Raw genomic sequence first — 26,035 nt, forward strand, 5'->3', positions numbered from 1 at the left:
TGGGGGCTGGGGATATGGCCTAGTGACAAGAGTGCCCGCCTCATATACATGAAGCCCTGGGTTCAATGCCCAGCACCACATATATAGAAAAAAACAGAAGTGGCAGCGTGGCTCAAGTGGTAGAGTGCTAGCCTTGAGCAAAATGAAGCCAGGGACAGTGCTCAGGCCCTGAGTCCAAGCCCCAGGACTGGAAAAAAAAAAAAAAGAAAAGACAAAAAAAGAAAGAGATGCTTGGAGAGCTATTTTAATGCAAGGGTGCCTCATGCCTGTAATCTTAGCTACTTAGGAGGCTGAGATCTGAGGACTGAAGTTCAAACCAACACAGATAGGAAAGTCCATAAGACTCTTTTTTATTTTTATTTTTTTTTTTTTGGCCAGTCCTGGGCCTTGGACTCAGGGCCTGAGCACTGTCCCTGGCTTCTTCCCGCTCAAGGCTAGCACTCTGCCACTTGAGCCACAGCGCCGCTTCTGGCCGTTTTTCTGTATATGTGGTGCTGGGGAATCGAACCTAGGGCCTCATGTATCCGAGGCAGGCACTCTTGCCACTAGGCTATATCCCCAGCCCTCCATAAGACTCTTATCTCCAGTTAACCACCAGAAAACGAGAAGTGCTGCCAGGACGCAAAGGGGTCATGTGCTAGCCTTTAGCGAAAAAAGCTCAGGGACAAGCACCCAGGCCTGGGGTTCAAGCCTCTAGGACCAACAAAAAGAAAGAAAGAAAACAAGTCATTTTCATCTTTATTACTTGATCATTTACTATTTAGAATAGATGATTCACAGGGGGAGAGGGATGAGGGTTTTACAAATGGTATCAGCACAGGTAGTAGCTCTTTGCGCTTAAAGTAGCTTGTATTTCCTTGTATTTCTTCTAATTCTGATTATCTTATGTGAACTCTTTTTTTTTTTTTAAGGAAACGAGTATAACTTGAAAAGAACATTTGATTCTTCTTTTCTGGACTGCGTACACTTTACGAAGCCGTCAGAATGTCGGGAGCCTCCGTGAAGGTGGCTGTCCGCGTGAGGCCCTTCAATTCTCGAGAGACCAGCAAGGAGTCCAAGTGCATCATTCAGATGCAGGGCAACTCTACCAGTGAGTACTTGCTGTTTACATGCTCACCTGCCTCACCTCCCTGTCCTCTCTCGTTACCTCGCTCAACTTCCTCTCCTCCCTGCCTCCCTTCTCTTCTGATTCTGTCAGAGTAAGTCAATACCTGCCCATTAAGGCTTTGAACATTGCCAGTCTGAATGAGCCTTGGATGTTTTTCCCTCTGGAGATGTTCACTGCAGTGTTTAAATATGGAGCCGCGTTTACTCTTTGCAGTTGACAATTCCTGAACAACAACAAATTTAGCTAGTGTTCATGCTTTATGTGTTGATACCTTAATGACAGTAAAGGTGTAAACGGTGATTTTTACTAAATTCTGAAGTGATATATAACTATTAAGGCCCCAAGGTTGATTGTTTTTCTTTTTCAATTTTAAATAGCACTTGAGCTTGCCAAGATGGTCTCCAGACTTACTTTCTTCCTACCTTATAGCAGTTGAATTGAACAATGGGTGTTCTGTAGCTCAGTGAATATAAAGGGTATAGAGTAAACTGTCTGGCATGGTGTTGCAATCTCAGCCTTCAGAAGGCTAAGGAGAGAAGATTGTGAGTTCAAGGACAGCCTGGGCTGCATAGTGAGTTTGAGGCTAGCCTGGAGTGCATAGTTGGACCATGTCTCAAAAAAACAACAAAGTAGAAAAGTGCAAATGTACATTTGGGAAAGGGCAGATGTAAAGATTTATCATTGAAAATGGTGCGTAAGCTAGACCCTGAGGAGTGAGTAGGATTTAATCTAAATCTTTAGTATTCTTGGGAAATTTTTCCAAATTGTTGCTTGTTCAGTTAGTGGTATGATAGAGCCACATAATGGTACTTTTGACCAACTGGCCATAACACATTGCCTCTTGGTACATAAAATGCCAGCAGGTATTGTAGTTTGTGACTTTAGTGTTAGTCTGCTAAAAAAAATTAAAAGTTAGTTAATGGAATCTGAAAATTTAGGATTAATTATTTTAGCCAAATACTTTATCCTGGCTCAAAGGATTTCATTCCTTGCTAGAGTATCTGTTCTTAGAATGCAGATAACATTGTATAAGAATGATTTTATCTGTCATATGAGAAACTCTCCTAGAAATTTCTGTTTCTGTTTTACGGGGCAACCTCTTTCTATTTATATGGCCATTTCTTACTTTGACTAGCATGCAATCCTAATGATTTTAAGTAAGAGATTTTAAGTGAGGCATTTGTGATATGATTAGAAAAAGAAATTGCTTTTAAAAATTCATTGGGCTGGGGGGAGGGAGGGGGGCATGAGGGACAAGGTAACAAACAGTACAAGAAATGTATCCAATGCCCAACGTATGAAACTGTAACCTCTCTGTACATAAGTTTGATAATAAAAATTTGAGAAAAAAAATTCACTGGGCTTAGATTGAGAGAGTGCATGTGCTTTGGACTACTGAAAACTGAAACAAATATGTGATAGCCACAGGTGTTAGCTGCGTTAGAAGGCCCCTGTAATGGCAGACCGACCTGGAATTCTACGTACAGGGATTATAGCTGATTGCAGACAGAAGTAAAGAAGTGTAAAAAACACTTCAGGAATGTATGAAGTCTGAAACTATGTCGTAGCTGAGTAGTGGTCTCAGAGGAAATGATTTTCTGTGGCACAGATAAATGTTACAGCTGTGACATTGTGGGACTCCTGAGCACACACAAATGGCTTTCTTCCAATAATATCCTTTATATTCCAAGTTTCTCCCACTTTGGAATATTTTTAAATTGTCTAATGGTATTGTAGAAAGGAAAATAGGGTAGATTACGATTTAACTGTTCACATTTAAAGTTAGGTTATGTATGTAAATCTGAGACACAAACAGGTAGCAGATATATCTGATTTTCTTTGAGGATGTGAAATATATATTCCATTGAGTGATTGAAATGAATATAAATTGCGATGCTTTGCTTTGTCTTTTGATTGGATTCTGTGTCTTTCCCTTTGATAAATCTTGTTTGTTTATCCATTTTTGTCTTCCTTTGCCTAGGGTCTTCCGAATGCCCAATTTTAGTGGGATAGAAGTAACTCTGATTTTTTTTGTGTTCCTTATAATAAACACACACACACACACACACAGACACACACACACATAATTTTTTTTAAACTTCATTCACATGTACATCTTTAAGTAAACTGCTGCATATCACAACAGGCAGAAAAATGATCTCTTGTTCCACTGCTGAAAATTTGAGATTGTAGAAGAGCGTGGACAAAATATTTGGGAAGGCCGGAGGCGGTGGCTCATGCCTTACTCGGGAGACTGAGATCTGAGGATCACATTTGAAAGCCAGCCCAGGCAGGAAAGTCCATGAGACTCTTATCTCCAATTAACCTCCAGAAAACTGGAAGTGGCGTGCTCAAAGTAGTAGAGCACCAGCCTTGAACTGAAGAGCTCAAGGGACAGTGAGTGCCCAGGCCCAGAGTTCAAGTCGTACAACAGACAAAAAAAAAAAAAAATTAGGAAGAAGAATTTAAAGAAGGATTAGTGTGGGGCTGGGGATATGGCCTAGTGGCAAGAGTGCTTGCCTTGTATACATGAGGCCCTGGGTTCAATTCCCCAGCACCACATATATGGAAAACGGCCAGAAGTGGCGCTGTGGCTCAAGTGGCAGAGTGCTAGCCTTGAGCAAAAGGAAGCCAGGGACAGTGCTCAGGCCCTGAGTTCAAGGCCCAGGACTGGCCAAAAAAAAAAAAAAAAGAAGGATTAGTGTATGCATTTTCTAGTATAAATTAATCTTTGTTTGCTGTATTGGGGTTTGAACTGGGCCTCCTGTTTGTGTTCCTTCTCTAAGAGTATAGGAGATCATTTTTGAAAGTTCATTCCAGTAATAATATGTGTTGATTGCTTCTGAGAGTTTCCTGGTTATGTGTATGGCATGGTGCTGGTGGGAGTTAGCAAAGCCTGGAGGCAGTTACTGTGCTTCCTGACTACCCCTTCCTGCCCTGTGTTAGGAAAGGTAGGCATTCATAGATTTCATTTTTTTTTTTTTTTGGCCAGTCCTGGGCCTTGGACTCAGGGCCGGAGCACCGTCCCTGGCTTCTTCCCGCTCAAGGCTAGCACTCTGCCACTTGAGCCACAGCGCCGCTTCTGGCCGTTTTCTGTATATGTGGTGCTGGGGAATCGAACCTAGAGCCTCGTGTATCCGAGGCAGGCACTCTTGCCACTAGGCTATATCCCCAGCCCAGATTTCACTTTTGGTCTGTGAAGGCATGTGATTATAATAGGCTAAAAACTTTTCTCAGTTGTATTGCTTAGGATGAAGGCAGTGTGTAAAATGTGGTAGGAATAAGGAATAGCAAATTTGTTTTTACTCTTCAGCAAGTATAAGCTGCAAATCACTAAACTTTGCAGGATTTTTGTTTTGTCTTAGAGATAGGTCTCTACATAAAGAACTTAAGTAGTAGGCCTGTATCTAAATGGTGGGGACTAGGAGGGGAAAGGTAGGAATTCCTGAGAAGCCCTTTGTTTTGGCAGACTGGAAAACTGAAGGGCCAGAATTAGCAGAAGCAACACAATGAGGAAATGATTTAACTATGCTGATTGTTTTTGCAGACATTGTTCTGGGTTGATCAGAGAGTTCCTTTCTCTGTGAAAATGGGTGATGGGAAAAACAAAAACCTTTATTTTTTAAAAAAAATTTTAATTTTTTTTTTTTGCCGGTCCTGGGGCTTGAACTCAGGGCTTGAGCACTGTCCCTGGCTTCTTTTTGCTCAAGGCTAGCACTCTGCCACTTGAGCCACAGCGCCACTTCTGGCTTTTTCTGTCTATGTGGTGCTGAGGAATCAAACCCAGGGCTTCATGTATATGAGGTGAGCACTTTACCACTAGGCCATATTCCCAGCCCAAAACCTTTACTTTTTAAATTGCCTTTTATTGGGGAAAAATACTATGGTTACTAAACAGCAGCAACAGACAAGCTGTACCAGGCATACTTATGCAAAGAGATTTAATTCACCCAGTCATCCCAGCAGTTCTATGCCAGGTACTCCAGTCGTCTTATGTTGAAGAAGGCCTTGAACAAGTAGTGTTGGCTTGCTTGTCTGGTGCTCACACATGTGGGAATTGGGAGAATTAGAAAATGAACTTGGCTGTCTGGCCCTAGAGCCCACAGTCTTATCTTTTGTGCTCTGAGTACTACCACCCAAGAGTTACTGTCTTACTATTCTGTGCAATAGTATGGACCATGTGTGTCTTCTCTGAATTCAGTGGTTAAGTTAAAATCCACTTTGGTATCTTGTCTTTTTCCTTCCCTCTCTCTGTCAGTCTCCCTCTCCCTTTCTCTGTCCTTTCCTTTTTATAGTGATACTGGGATTGAACCAATAGCTTAGTGCATGCTAGGCATGCACCACTATTGAATCACATCCCAAGCTGTCTCTTATAGCTGGAAGGAAATCATAAAAAGGGATGAGAGGGGGCTGGGAATATGGCCTAGTGGTAGAGTGCTTGCCTCATATACATGAAGCCCTGAGTTCGATTCCTCAGCACCACATATATAGAAAAAGCCAAAAGTGGTGCTGTGTCTCAAGTGGTAGAGAGAGAGCCTTGAGCAAAAAGAAGCCAGGGACAGTGCTCAGGCCCTGAGTTCAAGCCCCAAGACTGCCAAAAAAAAGGGATGAGTGGGCATAGTTATCAATTCAGAAATCTGGGCACTTAGTCTGAGTAAGAGCTAGGTCTTCAAATCATCTCCTTTAAAAATCATTCAAATTGTGTGTAAAAGAACAGAATTACTGAGAATTTTTCTTGTTTTAATTTTTGGAGGTAGGCTCTCACTATGAAACTTAGGCTGACCTCAAACCTAAGAACCTTTGCCTCGGCCTCCCGAGTTACTGGGGTGATAGGTGTGTGCCACTGTACCCAGCTTTGAGAAGTCAAAAGAAAAATCTAGCATTTAACACTGTGACACCGAAGAGTTAGGTTTTTCCTTATTATGCACTGAATTTTTTTTTTGTATTTGGTGAACACATTTAATGCATTTATGCCTGTTTTGAAAGATTAAGAATCTAAGTTTGTTGTTTGAAATGGTTAAGAAACTTTATGGCAGTAGGCTTTATTTCACCTTACTGTATAAGTTTATTATTGTGAGAAGGCTCCAGAAGAGATTGCCTATAGGTTTTGACTTTGTGGTTTTGAAATATAAATGCTGTACTCTTCTGAGAGGCTTATGGAAGAAGGAAGTTATACTAACTATATCACAGAGGGTTTTTGTGGTCCTGGGGCTTGAACTCTGGGCCTAGGTGCTATCCCTGAGCTTCTTTTGCTCAAGGCCAGTGCTCTACCACTTGAGCCATAGCACCACTTCCAGCTTTTTTGAGTAGTATATTGGAGATAAGAGTTTCATGGACTTTCTTGCCCAGGCTGGCTTCAAACCATGATCTCAACCTCCTGAGTAGCTAGGATTCTAGGCATAAGCCACTGGTTTCCAGTGTCACAGAGACCAGTGCTGCTAGCAGATTTTCTTCTCAACCTCAGGACTCCCGCCGTCTTTTAAACTTAAGTTCTTGTAATAAATTTTGTTATGAGTAAAGTACATTTGATAAAAAAAATCAAACCTTTATTTTTTGAGACAGTTTCCCTGTTTAATCCAGGCTGGCTTCAGATTCACTGTCTAGTTTCTGCCTTCTAAGTACTGGAATTATAGGCATGCACTACCGTACTTGGCCCATTACTAGGATTTTTAGTAAGCCTCAAACATGCTTTGTGAGAAAAGTTAATATAAAATTAGGGTTGCCATGCTGATAAGTAAATTATAGTTGGAGGCAGAATCTTAGTGTAGTTTTCAAGCAATGTGTAATTACTACATTAGAGACTTTAAGATAATAGATAAACACACTTATTCTGGAATGTAAAAAGGCTTTTAAATACCGATTTCGTTTTGACTGCCTTATTTTCTAGGGCTCAGTAATGAAAATATCGTTACTGTCAGGTGCTGGTGGCTTATGCCTGTAATCCTAGCTACTCTGGAGGCTGAGATCTGAGGGTCGTGGTTCAATGCCAATCCAGAAAGGAAAGTCCTGAGACTCTTACTTCCAATTAACCATCAAAAAGCCAGAGTTGGAGCTGTGGTTCAAGTGGTAGAGCACTAGCCTTGAGCAAAAGAAGCTTAGGAACAGCCTTCCAGGCCTTGAGTTCAAGCCCCAGGACTGGCACCACTGATAATAATAATAATAATAATAATAATAATAATAATAACGTTGGAAAGAAGGAGGCATGGAGAAAAGGCACTAAAATTGGGTGATTTAATAGACACAGTAAAGTTAATATTGACTTGAAATGACTCCAAAAATGAGAACATAGTCATGGGGATACCAAGACCTTTGAAAGATTTTGTGACCCTTTGTTAAGAAGTTTATATTATTGTGGATAGTTTTACAGTCAGGAGCTCTCTTAAGGTAACCAGTGTTGGCTGCAGCCTAAGAATGAGAGTGTGAATCCCAAAGGGGAAAGGTGTGAAATGAAGAGGATGAATGAGAGAGCATCTTCTCATTGGACTTGGCACTGCCTTTCAGGTTGAAGAAGTATTCAGGAAGGCAGCCTGGGAATTAGACAAGATGTGATAACTGAGGCGGGGCCCAGAGGCGTGGGTGAGCAGAGCAGGGACTGGGGAAAAGGAGAGACAGCCTGATGACAAAGGCTTATTCCCAGGGGAGTCGTGAGGGTAGTTACAATAGTGCTCATTGTAATAATGGTAGGCAGCACAGCCTGGCTGTTCCTTGAGCTATTTCCATCTCTTCACTGTCAGGTTCCTGATGGCCTCCCTTCCACGCCATTCTCAAGTCCCCTTCACTCATCCAGGCCTTGGTTCTCATTTCTTTTTCTAGAGAAAGCAGACTTGGTGGTGATTTCATCTAGTTCCAGGCTTTAAATGTCACTGGAGGGACTGGGAATATGGCCTAGTGGCAAGAGTGCTTGCCTCATATACATGAAGCCCTAGGTTCGATTCCTCAGCACCATGTGTATAGAAAACTGCCAGAAGTGGTGCTGTGGCTCAAGTTGGCAGAGTGCTAGCCTTGAGCAAAAAGGAGCCAGGGACAGTGCTCAGGCCCTGAGTCCAAGCCCTAGGACTGGCAAAAAAAAAAAAAAAAAAGTCACTGGACTGGAGACTCCCAAGCTCAGGTCTCTAGCCTGGCCTCTGTGTAGGTCTGCAGACATGTCCTGCTAGCTACACATTTAACTTGAAGGCCTCAAATGCAACAGGTCCTACACAGAATTGTTGCTTTTGCCTCCTGCCCTCCCCAAGTAATTTACCCATCCTTCTAGTTGCTCAGAACAAAAATGTTGAAGTCACTTCTTGCCTTTGTCTTTTGTCTCTGCCTTCACAATGTATCCTGAAGCCATTTACTTTTTACCATTTTTACTCTAGTCTAAATCAGCATAATAGCTTCCTGTCTCTATGCTTCTGCCCTTGATCCTACATTATAGCTAGACATGTTTTGGAAATGTAAATCAAATCATGCTACCCCTCTGCATAAAACCATTCATTCATTAGTTTCTTGCCGTTTTAAGAATAAAACTAAAAGTTCTAACCTTGGCCATCAGTCCTAACTGGGATTGACTCTGGAGAGGGACCTAAGCCAATCCATATCTTTTATCACTTACTCCTTTGGCTATATTGTAATCTTGCTGTAACCTTGAACTTGGGGCAGGACCCCACTCAAATATTACCTTACTCTGATCCAAAATGGTCACTTGTACTGTCTCTACTGCATCTTTTGTCTTGATGCTGCTTTGTCTTCTGATATTATTTCTAATAACTATCTGACTCCTTCACTGGAGAGTAAACGTAAGCTCTATGGACAGAAATTTATTTTCAGTAGGTATCTTCAAGCTGGGGCTATGGTAGACACCTACTAGTCAAATGACATGTTGTGAACATTTACATTATGCTAGGCTCTGAGCTAAAGCTTGACATGGATTAATTAATCTTACAATAGTTCTATAAAGTTATGCATTATTATTCTCATCTTATACATAAAGAAAAATTTAATATAGACTTCATTTTGTGTGAGAATTATTGATGGATCTTTAGTTTTAGATACTTGGGGTAGGGCCAGATTAAAGCCTATATAGTATTCTATTTCCTCCTTTGATAAAATCCTGAGAAATATTTTTTTTACTTTATTGTATTATGAAGGTGTTGTACAGTTATATTAGGCCATGAGTACATTATACATTATTATGCATAATAAGTCAGATAAGGATTACATTTCATTCTGTAAGTGCTTAGAAATATTTTCTAGATTATTGTTTCCTTTTGGGGGAAGGGGACAACGTTTTGCTATGAATTCAAAACTGGCTTTAAAGTCAGGATCCTTCTGCTTCCACCTCCCAAGTGCTGAGATTAGAGGTGTGACCCATTGTGCCTAGTCTGTTTTACATTTTTTGAGACAGGGTCTCTCTGGATAGCCTAGACTAGTCTTGAACTTAAGATCTCCTTCCTCAGCTACTTGAGTGCAAGGATTCTAGGCATGGCCCACCATGCTAAGAAGAGATTGCTTATTTCTGAATTGGGTTAATGGTAGTAAGTTAGAATTTGACTATTATTAATTCAGAAAGAAAAATCCTCTGGCACATTTAGAAATGCTAACTCATCATCTATGGAAGTAGTAGTTTATTGGCTTTGAAGGGTTCTGATAAACCCAAGAAGGTCATCAACATTTTCTCCCCAGTGAATCTTTCTTCCTCTACAAGTTCTAGGGTTTTGAAACTTTGATTAGGGTTCCGGGCATGGTAGGGAATGTCTGTGATCCCAGCACTCAAGAGGAGGAGGCAGAGAAGGATTGTAAGTTTGAGGCCAGTCTGGGCTATGAGAACCAGTTAAATATAAAAAAAATAAGATAGAAATATTTTATATATTCAAAATAATATACATAAGCATAAAGAATAAAATTATTTTAGACAAAGATGAAGAACTTAAGAAGTAGAAAATATCACCACCCTGCCAATCCTCCTCTAAAAGAGATAATCATGGTGAATGTAATCTTATTTGCCAAACCATTATATGAAGAAAGAATTTTGTGTGCATGCATGTGTGTGTGTCGGGGGGGTGGTGGCGGGGGCTTGGGCTAGAGACCAGAGCTTCATGCATGCAAGTTAGTTCTCTAGTACTGAGCTACAAACCCCAGCCCTTGAAAGAAGATTTGGAAGTTGTATTTTTGTTTATGAATTGATTTTGAAAGGTATTTATTGTTAATAAAGTTACTTAAAAATAGGTTGGGCTGGGCGCAGGTGGCTTATGCTCTAATCCTACCTACTCAGGAGGCTGAGATCTGAGGATCACATAGTTCAAAACCAGCCCATACCAGAAAGTCCCACAGACTCTTATCTCTTATTGGAGAATAAACTACTCAGAAAAAGCTGGAAGTGGCCTTGTGGCTCAAGTGGTGGAGCACTACTAGACTTGAACACAAAGAGGCTCAGGGATAACAGAAAAGAAAAACAGTTGGTTGAGGGGATTTGAAACATGGACCAGCAATAAGTCATAGAGGAGTCCCTGTATCTCATCAGACTCAGCCTGGATTAGTGGATTTATGTGAAGAAGAGAAATGACCAAGAGCTTCAAAGCAGATTACATGTTTATGACGAACATGTAAACATGATACAGGGAGATGCAGGAGAAACTGTGACTACCATAGACATTGATGAAGAAACATGAAGAAATAAATAAATCAACAAAAACAGAATACTCAGTGTTCTTTGTGTTTTATTTGTTGTTCCTCCTCTGAGAGTTGGCTGAAATAGAATTTATACAGTGTAGAAAGTAGGAAACTTTGTACAATTGCCTCTTCAAATGTACAAGACGTCCAAAGAGAGAAGACTGTATACTTTTTGATATTAAGACGTGATCAAGGAGTCTCTACTCTGAAATGAGTTGATTTGCAAGTAACTTAGAACTTCTTCAGCTAAATGGCATTTTTATTTTTCTTCTACTGTTGCAATAAACGTGAACTTAGGAATGCTTCGCTTCATTGTTCCTGCAGACAATATCTGCTTGTTTTCCTTTAAATTAAATTTGATATTTGGTTCTTGAGAAAAAAAAAGATGGGAGTGTAGTTCTGTGGTAATGCCCTAGGTTTAATTTCTAGCACTAAAGGAAAAAAAAGTTGTTTTTCAATCTGTAAGTTAGGAAAATGTATTAGGGTCTAAAGCTTTGACTATCTGGGAGAAAGGAATGCAGAGGGAAAGAATTTCATGTGAATTGAGAATGAATTCACTGGTGTAGTTTTTCCTTTTCTTTTGAGGAAAGACAACCATAGAGTAGGGTCTGAGAATTAGTTCCTTTTCAAGTTGTCCTCGCCAGAATTGGTAACTAAAAGAATGAGTTCATCGGGGCTGGGGATATGGCCTAGTGGCAAGAGCGCTTGCCTCGTATACTTGAAGCCCTGGGTTCGATTCCCCAGTACCACATATACAGAAAACGGCCAGAAGTAGCGCTGTGGCTCAAGTGGCAGAGTGCTAGCCTTGAGCAAAAAGAAGCCAGGGACAGTGCTCAGGCCCTGAGGCCAAGGCCCAGGACTGGCAAAAAAAGAAAAAAAAAAAGAATGAGTTCAGTATGGCTTTAAAAAATTTCAAGCATAAATAAACTTTAATAGTTAACAATGGCAGATATTTTTTAGAGGTTTTTGCAAATGTTTATTGTAGCCATATTTTTGTGTAGTGGAGATGGTCTCATTGACATGCCCTGAATCTCATGGGGATTCTAACTGCTGAGCCACTAAAACCTGAGCTCACGGTAAGGCACTTGTTTCTGTTATCTTGGAGTTTGTATGGTGTGTAGTTAAAACTGGGAAATTTTAAATGGATAAAGAGAATTGTAAACAATGTCTGTGGCTTACCTTTAAGGGAAGTATCAATATACACATATCCATATTCATGGAAAAATACCTGCATATAAAATGTCTTCCGCCTTTTGCCTTTGTGCATTGTAGGCATTTAAGTGATAAACATGAGCTCTGGAACATAACTCTCCACGTTCAAAGCTTGGACCTGCCTGCAGCCTTAAGTTAACCACTCTGTGATGGTTTCTTCATCTATAAAATAAGGATGAATAAACCTCCGTTTCATTGAGTGGTTGGGAGGATTAAAAAGGTTAATAAACAGAATGTACTTATGGCTTGGAATAACTGCTCCGTGAATGTCAGCTGATACTTAAATCTTTGCTATTGTGTTTTTTTGGCTAGAAGTATACTTCTTAGCTGAGATTGCCATTTGTATGTTGGGAGATGTTCTTTCTAGAACCATGTTCCCTTGTCACATGATTATGTGCAGTATGAGTCTTATTAATACTCTGTCAGCATTTGAGGTCGGAACATAAGTGTGTGACTGTACCCAGCGGAATCCAGTGAGAGAGAGAGAACCCAACACCATGGCAACTGTTGCTATTTGTGTTCTGAGCAGCAGCTGCCTGAGACAGATTTATTTTTTAATCCTGATCTCACTAATAGCCTAGGTTGTGCTGTCCTAGCGAAATGGATTGGTTGAGATGTACAGTCTTTGCGGAGATTCCATGACCACGTTTAAACGATTCTGTTCTGTGTGAAATGTGAAGAGCTAAAGCTTTGTGTGTATGAGAAGAGATTAAGCTTCGGCATTCATTTATCTCTAAAGAATACGGTGGCTAGTTTAATTACAGGAGAAATCACTTTAAATATGGTCAGTGACACTTCATGCCTTTCAGACAAAGAAATAATTTTGCTATTTGTTTCATGATCGATTAGGTCTCTGATTCTATTACATAAATACATACGCATACATACATAAATTTAGATATTCCTTTGTGTCAACTGTGGACTTCAGAAAAAAGCATTTTTGTAATGGATGCTTTTCTGAAGTACCAAGATATTTAAAGCATGTTTCACCTTGTGGTTGGATTAATGCCGTTCTTTTCTATTTATTAATTTAATTAATTGTATATGTGTGAGTGAATGTGTACTGGACTTGAACTCAGGGCCTGGATACTGTCCCTGAACTTTTTTGCCCAAAGCTACTGCTCTACCATTTGATCAAATGCCCCACTTTCAGCTTTTGTTGATGCTTAATTGGAGATGAGTCTCACAAACTTTTTTTTTCTGCCCAGGCTGGTTTTGAACTGCAGCCCTAGATTTTGAGCCATTTGAGTAGCTAGGATTACAGGCATGAACCACAGGTGCCCAGCTTAATGTTTTATTTTTAATGTGTTGAAATATTTCAAGCCTTATAAGGTACCTCAATATAGTAACATGGCCCATTTCCAAATTTTGCCTGCCAACATACCTAGGGAAGATAAAAATTTAATCACAGAATATTGACTGAGAATATATTGTATACCAGGCTTTGTTCTAAATACTGGTGATCCCCAGAGATACTGTTCATTTGCTGCTTTTCAAGTTGCATATGTAAGTTGCCTCTTTAAAAAAATGTGAAATTTGGACTGGGGGTATGGCCTAGTGGCAAGAGTGCTTGTCTCCTATACATGAGGCCCTGGGTTCAATTCCCCAGCACCACATATACAGAAAACGGCCAGAAGTGGCGCTGTGGGCTCAAGTGGCAGAGTGCTAGCCTTGAGCAAAAAGAAGCCAGGGACAGTGCTCAGGCCCTGAGTCCAAGCCCCAGGACTGGCCAAAAAAAAAAAAAAAAAGTGAAATTTGGGGGGCTGGGAATATGGCCTAGTGGCAAGAGTGCTTGCTTCATATACATGAAGCCCTGGTTTTGATTCTTCAGCACCACATATACAGAAAACAGCCAGAAGTGGCGCTGTGGCTCAAGTGGCAGAGCGCTAGCCTTGAGCAAAAAGAAGCCAGGGACAGTGCTCAGGCTCTGAGTTCAAGCCCCAGGACTGGCAAAAAAAAAAAGAAGTGATATTTGTTTTTTGATTGTCTAATTTAGGTTCAGTGGTATGAATATGCTGATGATTTGGGTATTTTGAACATGCAGTGTATGTAACACTGTGTTTAAGTAAAGAATTTGTTTAACAGAACTAAGTAGTTTTTGTTATTTCATTTTCTAGGTATTATTAACCCAAAGAACCCAAAGGAAGCACCAAAGTCTTTCAGCTTTGACTACTCTTACTGGTCTCACACCTCGGTGAGTCTCCTGCCTTGCTCTCCTTTTCTTTTTGTCTTTTGCCTTAGCCTGAGCAGATCCAGGTCTCATATTGTAGGTAAATTTGTTTTTTGATATAAGGAATTACTCTCTGAAGAATAAAATATGTTCTTTAGTAAAGTATTTTAGTAACAGGACATTTGTGTATAGCATACATGCATACATATATATGCACATCTACATACATATAAAACTGGCTCAATTGATGCTAACTTTATACTAGGGAATGGCTAGAAGGATTGTAATAACCCCAACTAAACTTTTCTTTTTCTGTTGGTCATGGGTCTTGAGCTCAGGTTGTGGACATTGTCCCTGAAATTTTGTTGTTGTTATATGGCAGTTGTTTTGGGGTCGTTCGTTTCTATTTATTAGTTGAATTAACTAATTGTATATGTGTGAGTGAGTGTGTTCTGGACTTGAACTCAGGGCCTGGGCGCTGTCCCTTAGCTCTTTTTGCTCAAGTTTCGCGCTCTGCCACCTTGAGCCACAACTCTATTTCCAGTTTTTACGTAGTTAGTTGGAAATAAGAGTCACGTGGACTTTTCCTGCCAGGACTGGCTTCAAACTGTGAGCCTCAGATCTCAGCCTCTTGATTCCCTAGGATTACAGGCATGAGCCACCAGCTCCCCACCACCCCCCATACACTCTACCACCACCACCACATCCTGCCCCAGCCTGTCTCTATTAGGCTAGCTTTCTACTACTTTGAGCTACAGTTCTGGTTTTTAGGTGGTTGGCTGATGATAGTCTCACAGACTTGCCTGCCTGAGCTCAGTTCAAGCTTTAAGATCCTCAGATTTTAGCCTCCTGAGTAGCTAGGAGTACAGGCATAGGCCACCAGTGCCCAGCCTTTTTCAAATTTTAATTCAATTTTTTTTCCCTAACAAGACAGGGTCTTGCTATGCAGCCCATGCTTGCCTGGAATTTGCTATGTAGTACAGGCTGGCTGGCCTGGAACTTGTGATCTTCTCGCCCCAGCCTCCCGAGTGCTGGGTATGGGTGTATACCACTACATTTGGCTGTGTATTTTTAAGAAATATTTTAAAAATTATCTATAATTGTATAGAAGAATTTTAATTCAACATAACTTCTTTTTTTTTTCTTTTGGTTGCTGGACTTGAACTCCTGGGTGACACCTGGGTGCTCTCCCCGAGCTCTTCAGATCAAGGCTGGCACTCTATCTCTTTGAGCCATAGCACCACTTCCAGTTTTCTGGTGGTTAATTGGGAGATAAGAGTCTTAGGATTTTCCTGCCCAGGCTGGCATTGGACCAAGATCCTCATATCTCCACCTCTTGAGTAGCTAGGATTACAGGTGTGAGCGCCTGGCTTTTTTTTTTCTTCTTCTTTTTGGCAGTCATGGGGCTTGAATTCAGGGTCTGAGCACTGTCCCTGGCTTCTTTTTGCTCAAGGCTGCCACTCTACTACTTGAGCCACAGCGCCACTTCTGACTTTTTCTGTTTATGTGGTGCGGAGGAATTGAACCCAGGGCTTCATGCATGCTACGCAAGCACTCTACCACTAGGTCACATTCCCAGCCTCTTTTTTGTTTGTTTTTAATTGCAGTAGAGCAATGTGGGTTTCAAATATTTTTGAAGCTGCTGGAAACCCACAAAGAAAAGATTACCAGCATCTTGGAAAATGGAGAGTAGTATGCTCCATTGTACTTGCAGTCCATGTAGAAGTCAAATTTAGTTGGTAACCTTGAGCTTGCTCAACTCTTTGCACCATCCATCTTTGTTATGTGCTAAAGCAGTTTTCCCTGTTTTGTGAAGAGAGACATTTCCAACTGTCAACAAAGCCTTATTGCCAAGGGAAGGGTCTGAGGAAGGAATTGGAAACATTGTTCACCAAAGCCATGTTTATTGACAATAACCACACGAGCTTGGAGTGAGTTCAAGGAAGTATTTTTATATGTGGACCTGAGACCTTTGATCTTTTGTATTCCAGTTTTCTACTTAAGAAAATCCTAATGAATGGAAGACTAGTACTATAAGGTTATAATATGTCATATAACTTCATGTAGATAATTTCTTGTGTGGTGACTCTTGGGGTGTGAGACTGTAATGAAAACAATAAACTGTGTAGAGGGGACTTAAAATTATAGTGTATTTTAGGTAACGTCTCTGACTCCAAATAGTTTTCATTTATTATGAAAGCAATCTATAGAATAAGAATAAAATGTCATTTATTTTTTTTCCTAATTCTTACAGCCGGAAGATCCCTGCTTTGCATCTCAAAATCGTGTATACAATGACATTGGAAAGGAAATGCTCTTACATGCTTTTGAGGGATACAATGTTTGTATTTTTGCTTATGGGCAGACTGGTGCTGGGAAATCTTATACAATGATGGGTAAACAAGAAGAAAGCCAGGCTGGCATCATTCCACAGGTAAAAAATGAACAGAAACACCTCTTTTCATCATTTCTTTTTTGTTGTTATTGTTGTTGGTCAATCACAGGGCTTGAACTCAGGGCTTGGGAGCTGCCTCTGAGCTCTTTCACTCAAGGCTAGTACTCTACCCTTTTGAGCCATAATGGCACTTATGGCTTTTGGGTAGTTAATTGGGGATAAGAATCTCATGGACTTTCCTGTCTGGGATGTTTTTGAGCCATGAGCCTCAGATCTTGGCCTCCTGAATAGCTAGGATTATAGATGTGAGCCAGTGGTGCCTAGCTAAGGATGTTCTTGTGACTTTGCTTTTCCTACTATGTAGTACAGCGAATCAACCCCACTGCCTTACACATACTAAGCATATACTCCATCAATGAGCTACATCCTAAGCCCAAAGTAATTATTTAGAGGTTATAACAAGTTCTGCTAGTCATATTTGTTTTATTCTGTTTCCATGCTTAGCTTCTCCTTTCTTTCAACTTTATTATTGAAATTCTTATTGATAAATACATATATATCTTTTCTGATGAAAGTTTATGGTATTTCATTTTAATACAGAAGCATTTTAAGCAATCATTTTATTATACACTCTAATGAACAGAAAATCAACAGAAATACACAATATGCTCACTTGTACATGTGACCCTACTTTTTATGCTAGATACTTCATATTGACTTTAATTTTAAACTTTAAAATTTGAGCTTTAATTTTAAAGTTCATAACTATGTATAACCTTATTGCATTAAAGGTAAAGTCTACATGGAGAGGCTCATAGGCGGATCACATTAAGCATTACTACTATTTCCAAAAGCTACCTCAGACATGGGTGCATGTTCCCTGATCCTATAAATTTTAGATTTCTTTACAGCTTAAGCTTATTTGCTATTTTGGATGCAATGTTTTTTGTTTTGTTTTGTTTTTGGTTGATCCTGGGACTTGAACTCATAGCCTGGGCTCTGTCCCTGAGCTCTTTTACTTAAGGCTAGTGCTCTGTCACTTGAGCCACAGCACCACTTCTGCTTTTTTGCCATGTGTTGATGATTTTCTAAGTCTGAATATACTTTAAAATTCACTATAAATAGTATTTTCAAAAAAAAAAATGATCGCGTCTTAAAAAAATGCTTCTGGCAGGGTGTTAGTGGCTCATGCCTATAATTCTAGCTACTCAGGAGGCTGAGATCTAAGGATTGTGGTTGTAAGACAGCCCAGACAGGAAAGTCCATGAGACTCATCTCCAATTAACCACCAGAAAACCAGAAGTAGCGCTGAGCCACAGTGCCACTTCTGGCCTTTTCTGTTTATGTGGTACTGAGGAATTGAACCTAGGGCTTTGTGGATGCTAGGCGAGCACTCTGCCGCTAAGCCACATTCCCAACCCTCAGGAGGATTTTTAAAAATTATTTTTATTAAAATACTATGTTTTTAAAGTAAGAAACTTAAGGGCTTTGAAAGCTTTTTATAATTTTCCAGATCTAGCAAAATTAATGTTTTCTTCTAGAAATGTCACTGTGACCCAGAACAAACCATGTTAAGTGAAGTAAGCCAGGCTCAGAGAGACAAATGGTGCATGTATTCTGTCCTATGTGGAAGCTAGACTAAAATACAGCCAGGCTTGGTAACATATACAGGGCTCAATGCATTTACACACAAACTTACCAAAGCAGGGTTTACCTAGGCGAAGAATCCCAAGGCGTAATTCCTCTGAACAACTAATGTACATCTTATTAACATGAATACCAGGAAGTGGAAACATGTTTTTCGGGATGGGTGGGCAAAGCAGTGGTATAGGAATGGAGGAAGGAAAGGTAAGCAAATATAGTCATTTTATTCAATGTAATACTGATAATAGAGTAACAGTTACTTGAGTATAGCATGAAGAATTGAATTTATATAAAATCATTGTGCCAATGAGATAACTTCTTTATTGTTTTGTTTTCCAGTCCTGGGGCTTGAACTCAGGGCCTGAGCACTGTCCCTGGCTTCTTTTTGCTCAAGGCTAGCACTCTACCACTTGAGCCACAGCGCCACTTCTGGATTTTTCTATATACGTGGTGCTGAGGAATCCAACTCAGGGCTTCATGTATATGAGGCAAGCACTTTACCACTAGGCCATATTCCCAGCCCAATAACTTTATAAGAGGACTGTTTCCACCAGGTACCAGTGGCTCACACCTATAATCCTAACTACTCAGGAGGCTGAGCTCTGAAGCCAAGACCAGGCAGGAAAGTCCATGAGCCTCTTATCTCCACTAAACTACCAAGAATGCCTGAAGTAGAGCCCAAAGTGGTTCAAGTAGTTGAGAGCTAGCTTTGATCAAAAAAGAAGCTCAGCCACAGCACCCAGGCCCTAAGTTAAAAAAAAAACTAGGAAAACCCCCCAAAAAGGACAATTCTTCCTTCCTCCAAATGTGGCTTTTGTTCAAGATTCTGTTGTTGGGAGAGTAAAGATGAGATGTGAAGAACATGTTCAAAGGGTTGTTGTGGTTTTTTTTTTGCATTGAAAGCATTAATCCTCCTCCTCCTCCTCCTCCTCCTCCTCCTCCTTCTTCTTCTTCTATTTTTTCTTTTTTCCCAGTCTGGGGCTTGGACTCATGGCCTGAGCACTGTCCCTGGCTTCTTTTTGCTCAAGGCTAGCACTCTGCCACTTGAGCCACAGTGCCACTTCCGGCTTTTTCTATATATGTGATGCTGAGGAATCGAACCCGGGGCTTCATGTTTACGAGGCGAGCACTTTACCACTAGGCCATATTCCCAGCCTGGAGTAACCATATGACATTTATATTTAGAAAAAGAGAAAGGGTCATGGAACAGTTGTGGATAATGGAGTAATTCTATGATTTGGGTTATTCATGCCTTCTCTCATCCTTCTCTAGTTGTGTGAAGAGCTCTTTGAGAAGATTAACGACAACTGCAATGAAGAAATGTCTTACTCTGTAGAGGTGAGTGTGGCTGTGGCCGGGCCTGGGCCTCTGTCCTTTCCCCCTCTGGACTGCATAGGCCTGGGCCTCTGTCCTTTCCCCCTCTGGACTGCATGGGCCTGGGCCTCTGTCCTCTTCCCCTCTGGACTGCATATGGCTCTCAGTTATGTCTGTGCACTACTCAGTCCCTCAGTTTTGTACTTTAGACTATTTCAGAGTCTTGCTTATAATGAATAAGGTTGAAATTAAATTTTTACTCATATGTCTAAGCATTTCTTTTCAGTCATTACCTTTTCTAAGTGTCTTGGTTAAGTAACGCAATGAGAATTGCCAAAGGGCTTCTTAGAAAGAAATGCTATACCCAGTTTTTAATTCTATGAGAGAGATGGAGGAACTCCATCGCACCCTTGCAAACATTTAGCATTTTGTGTTTTTAAACCTCTGAGTTTGATAAGGCATAATTTCTCTTGTTCAACTTTGAATTTCTTTATTAGTGTGGTCGGTCATCTTGTAAATTATACACATATGTATTAACACTTGGTGATCCCTGTTTGTAAAGTTTATTTGCATGTGCCCTCTTTTTCCTGCTATGCCCATCATATTCTAACATACTTCATAAGTTATCTAGTTTTATATTTGTGGCCCATTGTCAGTCTCTTGCTAGAATTGTAGGGTCACTCAGGCAATTATCTGTCAGCTTTATTTATTGATGTCTTCCAAGTGCCTAAGAACCATGGTTAGGAGATGGTGATGTGCAGTGAGTTGGATTTGCTAAGTGGGGTCTGTGATGATTGGTTCAGAAGTGAAAGTAGTCATTTACTTTGGGTGTAGTCACATCATAGAGAATAAGTTTGTCAACCTTTACTCAGGTGATTTAGATTCTCAGCCTCTCACGTGGATTAAAAGGGACAAGATTTCCAAGAAAACATACCCATATACCAATACATGTACACATTTTAAGTAGACAACGATGGTTATAGCAGCATTTCACTTTCTGGGATGACTTGCTGTTAGTAACAGTATTTGTTGTCCAGTTGTTCTGCTCTCGTAATGGATTAATTACTTATCTTTCAGAATCTGTAATTTTTCTACACTAATTCTTAACAATAGTAATAAAAGATCAGAGATTGAAAGACAGGGAGAGGAATAGAGATAAGGTTCTAATTCAGATACTCTATAAATGAATCTGTGGAAATTTAAAATTACATATCCAGTTTGCATATATGCAGAGCATATGTCTCTTTCATATACTATATACCTATAAATAACTGAGTGATACAGAAGAATCGACTCCTAGGAAACATCATAATGTGGTCCTACTATGGTGAACTTACTGTACTTCAGAGCCTTATATTCTTAGAAGTCTGATTTTATAGATCAATGTGGAGCAGAGCCATCTTTCAATTTTAGGTTGGAGATATAGTTCAGTGGTATGTAGAACACTTGCTTACCAAGCATGTAGTCCTGGGCTTTGTCCCCACCGCTACAAAAAACAGTCAAGCTCCTGATGAAACTTACTAGGCTAGTGTTAGGAAATTACCATTTGGTTTGTTAATTTCTTACAAAAGGTATAGGTATTATCCAGACTGGAATATTCACTTTTGCAAGGTTAATGTATTGCCTTTCTGTGTACAATCTTGTGTTAGAGCTCTGATGGTTGTTTGATAATCGTGCAATTAGAGGAAAGGGATTTGATTAGATAACATTGCCTTAGGTTAAGATATGTAATAGATTGATGCACTCATCCCTGTGATTGGAAAGGTCCTGTAATTCTTGGAGTGTATTATCTGAGTCTTCACTAAGCTTCATTGTTGGCCAGTCTTCACACCTTCTGGTAGATTACATTGTCATTAGTTACTGGTCTCTTTTGCCTTCCTTGCTCTGGAATATTCATATTGTTCCTTGGGTTTAATACTTACTGAAGTCTATTTCTAACCTCACTTTAAACCTCAATTATGGGCAGTAACGTACATGTAAAACATATATACTGAGGGTTAAGGATGTAGCTCAGTGGTAGAGTGCTTGGCAAACATTTACAGCACTCTCAATTCAGCCCCTAGCATTACATAAAAAAAAAAAAACTGCATTGAGAACAGATAAATTGATATTATATATTTTCTGCCATTGGTAAATAGCAACCACTAAGTGTAGAGATGAACTATTTACTTCCTTTTCCTTCCTGAGAAATTTAGATGGCTAGGTGGTTTTTTTTTTTTTTGCCAGTTCTGGGGCTTCAACTCAGGGCCTGGGCACTGTCCTTGAGCTTCATTTGCTGAAGGCTAGCACTCTACCACTTGAACCATAGCACCACTTCCAGCTTTTTTTGCTTATGTGGTACTGAGGAATTGAACTCAGGATTTCATGCATGCTAGACAAACACTCTACCACTAAGCACATTCCCAGCCCCTAGTTTTAACCTGTCTTATACAGTGGGATGTTTGTGCATGTCTAGACAGTCTGTGCAGATTAGTTATGATAGTTCACTTTCCTGAAGGTTGTTGGTCTTTAAACACAGGTTTGGGCAGTACTGGGGTTTGAACTCAGGGTTTCTTGTTTGTTAGGCAGTCACTCAATCAGTTGAGCCACTATGCAGCCCTGTACTGCCTTTTCTTTTTGAGATAGAGTCTCACTTTATGCTTGAATTAGCTTGAGCAGCAATCTGCTTTCCCACTTACCTGTGCTCCCCTGCATAGCTTGGCTGGCAGGTACATACACTGTGCCTAGACACTGGTTGAGGTCTAATGCCTGGCTTGGCCTTGAGCTTCACCTCCCAAGCAGCTAAGATTATCATCTAGAGCCACTGGGCCTGGTTGCATGGAGCTTTTTTTTATAAAAGTTTTTTGTTTTGTTAAATGAGATAGCATTTTCCTGTGTCGTCTAGGTAGGCTTTGAACGCGCATTCCTGCTGCCTCTGCTTCCTGCTCAATTACTGGAATTACAGACATGTGCCACTACCTCTGGCTTTATAAAAGTTTAAAATACCTTTTTTTTTTTTTTGGCCAGTCCTGGGCCTTGGACTCAGGGCCTGAGCACGGTCCCTGGCTTCTTCCCGCTCAAGGCTAGCACTCTGCCACTTGAGCCACAGCGCCGCTTCTGGCCGTTTTCTGTATATGTGGTGCTGGGGAATCGAACCTAGGGCCTCGTGTATCCGAGGCAGGCACTCTTGCCACTAGGCTATATCCCCAGCCCTAAAATACCTTTTTACTATGCATGATTTTCTTTTCCAATTCCTTTAATTCACTTAAATAATGTTCCTAGGTGAGCTACATGGAAATTTACTGTGAGAGAGTACGAGATTTGCTGAATCCGAAAAACAAGGGTAATTTGCGTGTGCGTGAACATCCACTACTTGGACCCTATGTGGAGGATCTGTCAAAACTGGCAGTCACTTCCTACACAGACATTGCTGACCTCATGGATGCTGGGAACAAAGCCAGGTAACAATGAGAAATTGGATAATGATGGAAGCTTTGGCATGTGTGAGACCCCGTTTGTAGTGAAGGATTAAGGACACTAAGAAAGTTACTTTTATTGTGGGGCTAAGAGCTAGGCTAGAGAGGTATGGGCTCTCTGGCCCACATTCATTATTGCATTGCTGCGGCAGGTTAGAACTTTGGGTAAGTGTTACCCTTGGGGGCTGACTTAAGTCATGGTAAGATGTTAGTTATGTCTATGTGAGGCTCTGGTAGTCGCTGATTCTGGAATAAATGAGTGCCTAATAAAGAATGAAAATTAAATGCTCTGGTGCTTTCTAAAGGGTTAGCTGGAGTATGAAAAATGGTTCTGAGGGGTGCCTTTGGACTTCAGAGGGTAACTTGATGGGCTCACAAAGCAGTATTGAGAGTAGTTGTGTAAGTGACAGCTTGCACAACCAAGTTTAAGGCTTTGCTTGTGATTGTAATGCTTATAATGTAGATCTTGCTGACCATTTAAACTCTTATATAAGAATTCCATTGTCACATGGTTACCTTTATGTTTATTTAGGACAGTGGCAGCTACAAACATGAATGAAACAAGTAGCCGTTCTCACGCTGTCTTTACCATTGTTTTCACCCAGAAGAAACATGATTCTGAGACCAACCTTTCCACTGAGAAGGTAGGAAAATGTGGAGCTCTAGGCCCAAGTTGTGAATAGCAGAAGATTTGAGAAAGTCCCCTTTATTATCCTCTGTATTTTGTGAGAGGGAGGAGAGTTGTTCTTTTACTAAATGGGTGGTGGGTTTTTTTTTAAGCACATGGTGGGGAGAGGGCCATTGTGGCATTTCCACTCATGTGTATATAATATATTCCATTCAGTCTCACCCTCTCTGCCTCTCTCTCGCTTTCTTCTCTCCTGCCTTCCTAGAACAATTTTAGCAGGTTCCATTGTTCTGTTTCCATGCATGCATGCAGACTATCTGCTTGGGCCATATTCATCTTCATTCACCTGGAGGGTGATTTATCTTTTTTGCCATTGCTTAGCATTTTTCTTCTGACTCACACCAGTTTTCATCATAGGTTCTTAAAGTTGCATTATAGAAGAAAATAGTTTTAAGGCTTTGGATGTCATAAGCTCCTCTGTGTATGGGATAGTTAAACAGTTCTTTTGGGGGGAAATCCTTCCTTTTCTTCTGACCCTTCTGGGTAATGATAATGCTAATTGAGAATGTTGCCGCGGAATAGTAGTGTGGGATTAAATGATTAGGCAGGCACAGTATGTTGTTTTTTTCCCCTGGAAAATAAACAACACTACCACAACGCTCAAGTACTTGTGCTTGGTTTTGTTATTGTTTTGGTTTTTTGTCCTTACTCATGTAGTCCTTGTTTTTTTTTTTTGGGCAGTCCTGGGCCTTGGACTCAGGGCCTGAGCACTGTCCCTGGCTTCTTCCCGCTCAAGGCTAGCACTCTGCCACTTGAGCCACAGCGCCACTTCTGGCCGTTTTCTGTATATGTGGTGCTGGGGAATCGAACCTAGGGCCTCGTGTATATGAGGCAGGCACTCTTGCCACTAGGCTATATCCCCAGCCCCTAGTCCTTGTTTTTGTTGCCGTTTAATTTGCTTTCATGGTTCTGGGAAATCAAAACCCAGGCTTTACTCATACTAGGCAAGCACTCTACCACTAAGCTACAACCCCAGCCCACCTTTGCTTATTTTGGATTGTGGTTAGATATCCAAATTGGATTCACCTTACCCATTTTTTTTTTTCTATTTTTGGCCTTTATATGTTGAGTAGTTGTTTGGTTTTAGTTACATAATGTAGGGTTGCTGACCCAAACCTGTGGGAAATACCATTTCACAAGAAGTTTTTGGTTTCACAGACCTGGTCTCTACTGTCTCCCCCTCCCCCCATCTTAACAGTCATATATCAAGGAGATCATGCCCCTCTGTTTTCTGTGTCCTAGGCTTGAGACTCACTCAACATTATTTGTTCAAGTTCTGACCATTTCCCTGCGAATAACAATATCTCACCATTCCTAATCGCTATGTAGTATTCCATTGTGTATAGGTACCATATTTTTTGGATCCATTCATCTGTGGAGGGGCATCTGGGTTGTTTCCATATTTTGGCTATTGTGAATTCTGCAGCGATAAACATGGAAGTGCAGATGTCTTTTTGATATCTTGGGACCTGTTGTTCAGGATAGATGCCTAGGAGTGGTATGGCTGGGTCATAGGGTAGGTCTATATTGAGCTTTTTGAGGAACCTCCATACTGTTCTCCAAAGTGGTTGTACTAATTTGCACTCCCACCAACAATGGAGAAGGGTTCCTCTTTCCCCGCATCCCCTCCAGCATTTGTTGTTGCCTGAGTTCAGAGTATAGGCCATTCTAACTGGAGTGATCACCTTACCCATTTTGAATAGTAGGTAAATAGTGTAGCCTTTGGAATGAGAATGCCTGTTTTGAATCCTGGCTGTGCTGTGTTTTAGCTGTATAACCTTGGGCAAGTTCCTTGGCCTCTTTGTGTTTGGAAGGAAGGAAGGAAGTGAGGAAGGGAAGGGAGGAAGGAATGGTGGAAGAGAAGGAAGGAAGGAAGAAAAGAAGGAAGGAGTTAAGAAGATACCAGAAGTTGGGAATGTTCATAAATTAATATGAAAATAGGCATACTGCTGAAACCAGTCTACAGATTCAATACAAGACCTATCAAAGTCCCAATGTTATTTTTCACATAAATAGAAAAATCAATCCCAAAATTCATATAAAAGCAAAAAATATCCCAAATAGCAAAAGTGATTCAGAGCAAAAAGAACACAAATAGACTTCAAATTATACCACAGAGCCATAGTAACAAAACCAGTATGATACTAGCATAAAACCTGATCTTAAGACCAGTGGACCTGAGGGCCCAGAAATAAAACCATACAACTTCAGCTATCAGATCTTTGACCAAAGAGCACAAAACTCATGCTAGAGGAATGACAACCTCTTCAACAAATGGCGCTGGCAGATTGGTTAACTGCATGCAGAAGACTTCAAATGTATAAAAGAACTCAAAGACCTGAAACTTTCAACTCACTATGGGAAAAATTCATAACAGTTATAGGCACAGGTAATTATTTTC

At 40.5% G+C, this 26,035-nt stretch overlaps 1 protein-coding gene across 4 annotated transcripts in view; it reads left to right on the forward strand.

Moving 5' to 3' along the window:
* Positions 1-26,035, forward strand: part of Kif1b (kinesin family member 1B) — a 140,288-nt gene that overhangs the window by 19,673 nt on the left and 94,580 nt on the right. For all 4 annotated transcript variants that reach the window (XM_048350209.1, XM_048350206.1, XM_048350207.1 and 1 more), the window contains exons 2-7: positions 912-1,090; positions 14,086-14,162; positions 16,393-16,572; positions 19,450-19,515; positions 22,753-22,931; positions 23,479-23,590. In XM_048350209.1, coding sequence (XP_048206166.1) covers positions 985-1,090; positions 14,086-14,162; positions 16,393-16,572; positions 19,450-19,515; positions 22,753-22,931; positions 23,479-23,590 — 720 coding nt within the window. In that variant the 5' untranslated portion in view covers positions 912-984. The remainder of the gene's footprint in view (positions 1-911; positions 1,091-14,085; positions 14,163-16,392; positions 16,573-19,449; positions 19,516-22,752; positions 22,932-23,478; positions 23,591-26,035) is intronic.

This window comes from Perognathus longimembris, chromosome 7 (genome assembly GCF_023159225.1).
Source record: "Perognathus longimembris pacificus isolate PPM17 chromosome 7, ASM2315922v1, whole genome shotgun sequence".
In the NCBI taxonomy this organism is placed as follows: Eukaryota; Metazoa; Chordata; class Mammalia; order Rodentia; family Heteromyidae; genus Perognathus; species Perognathus longimembris.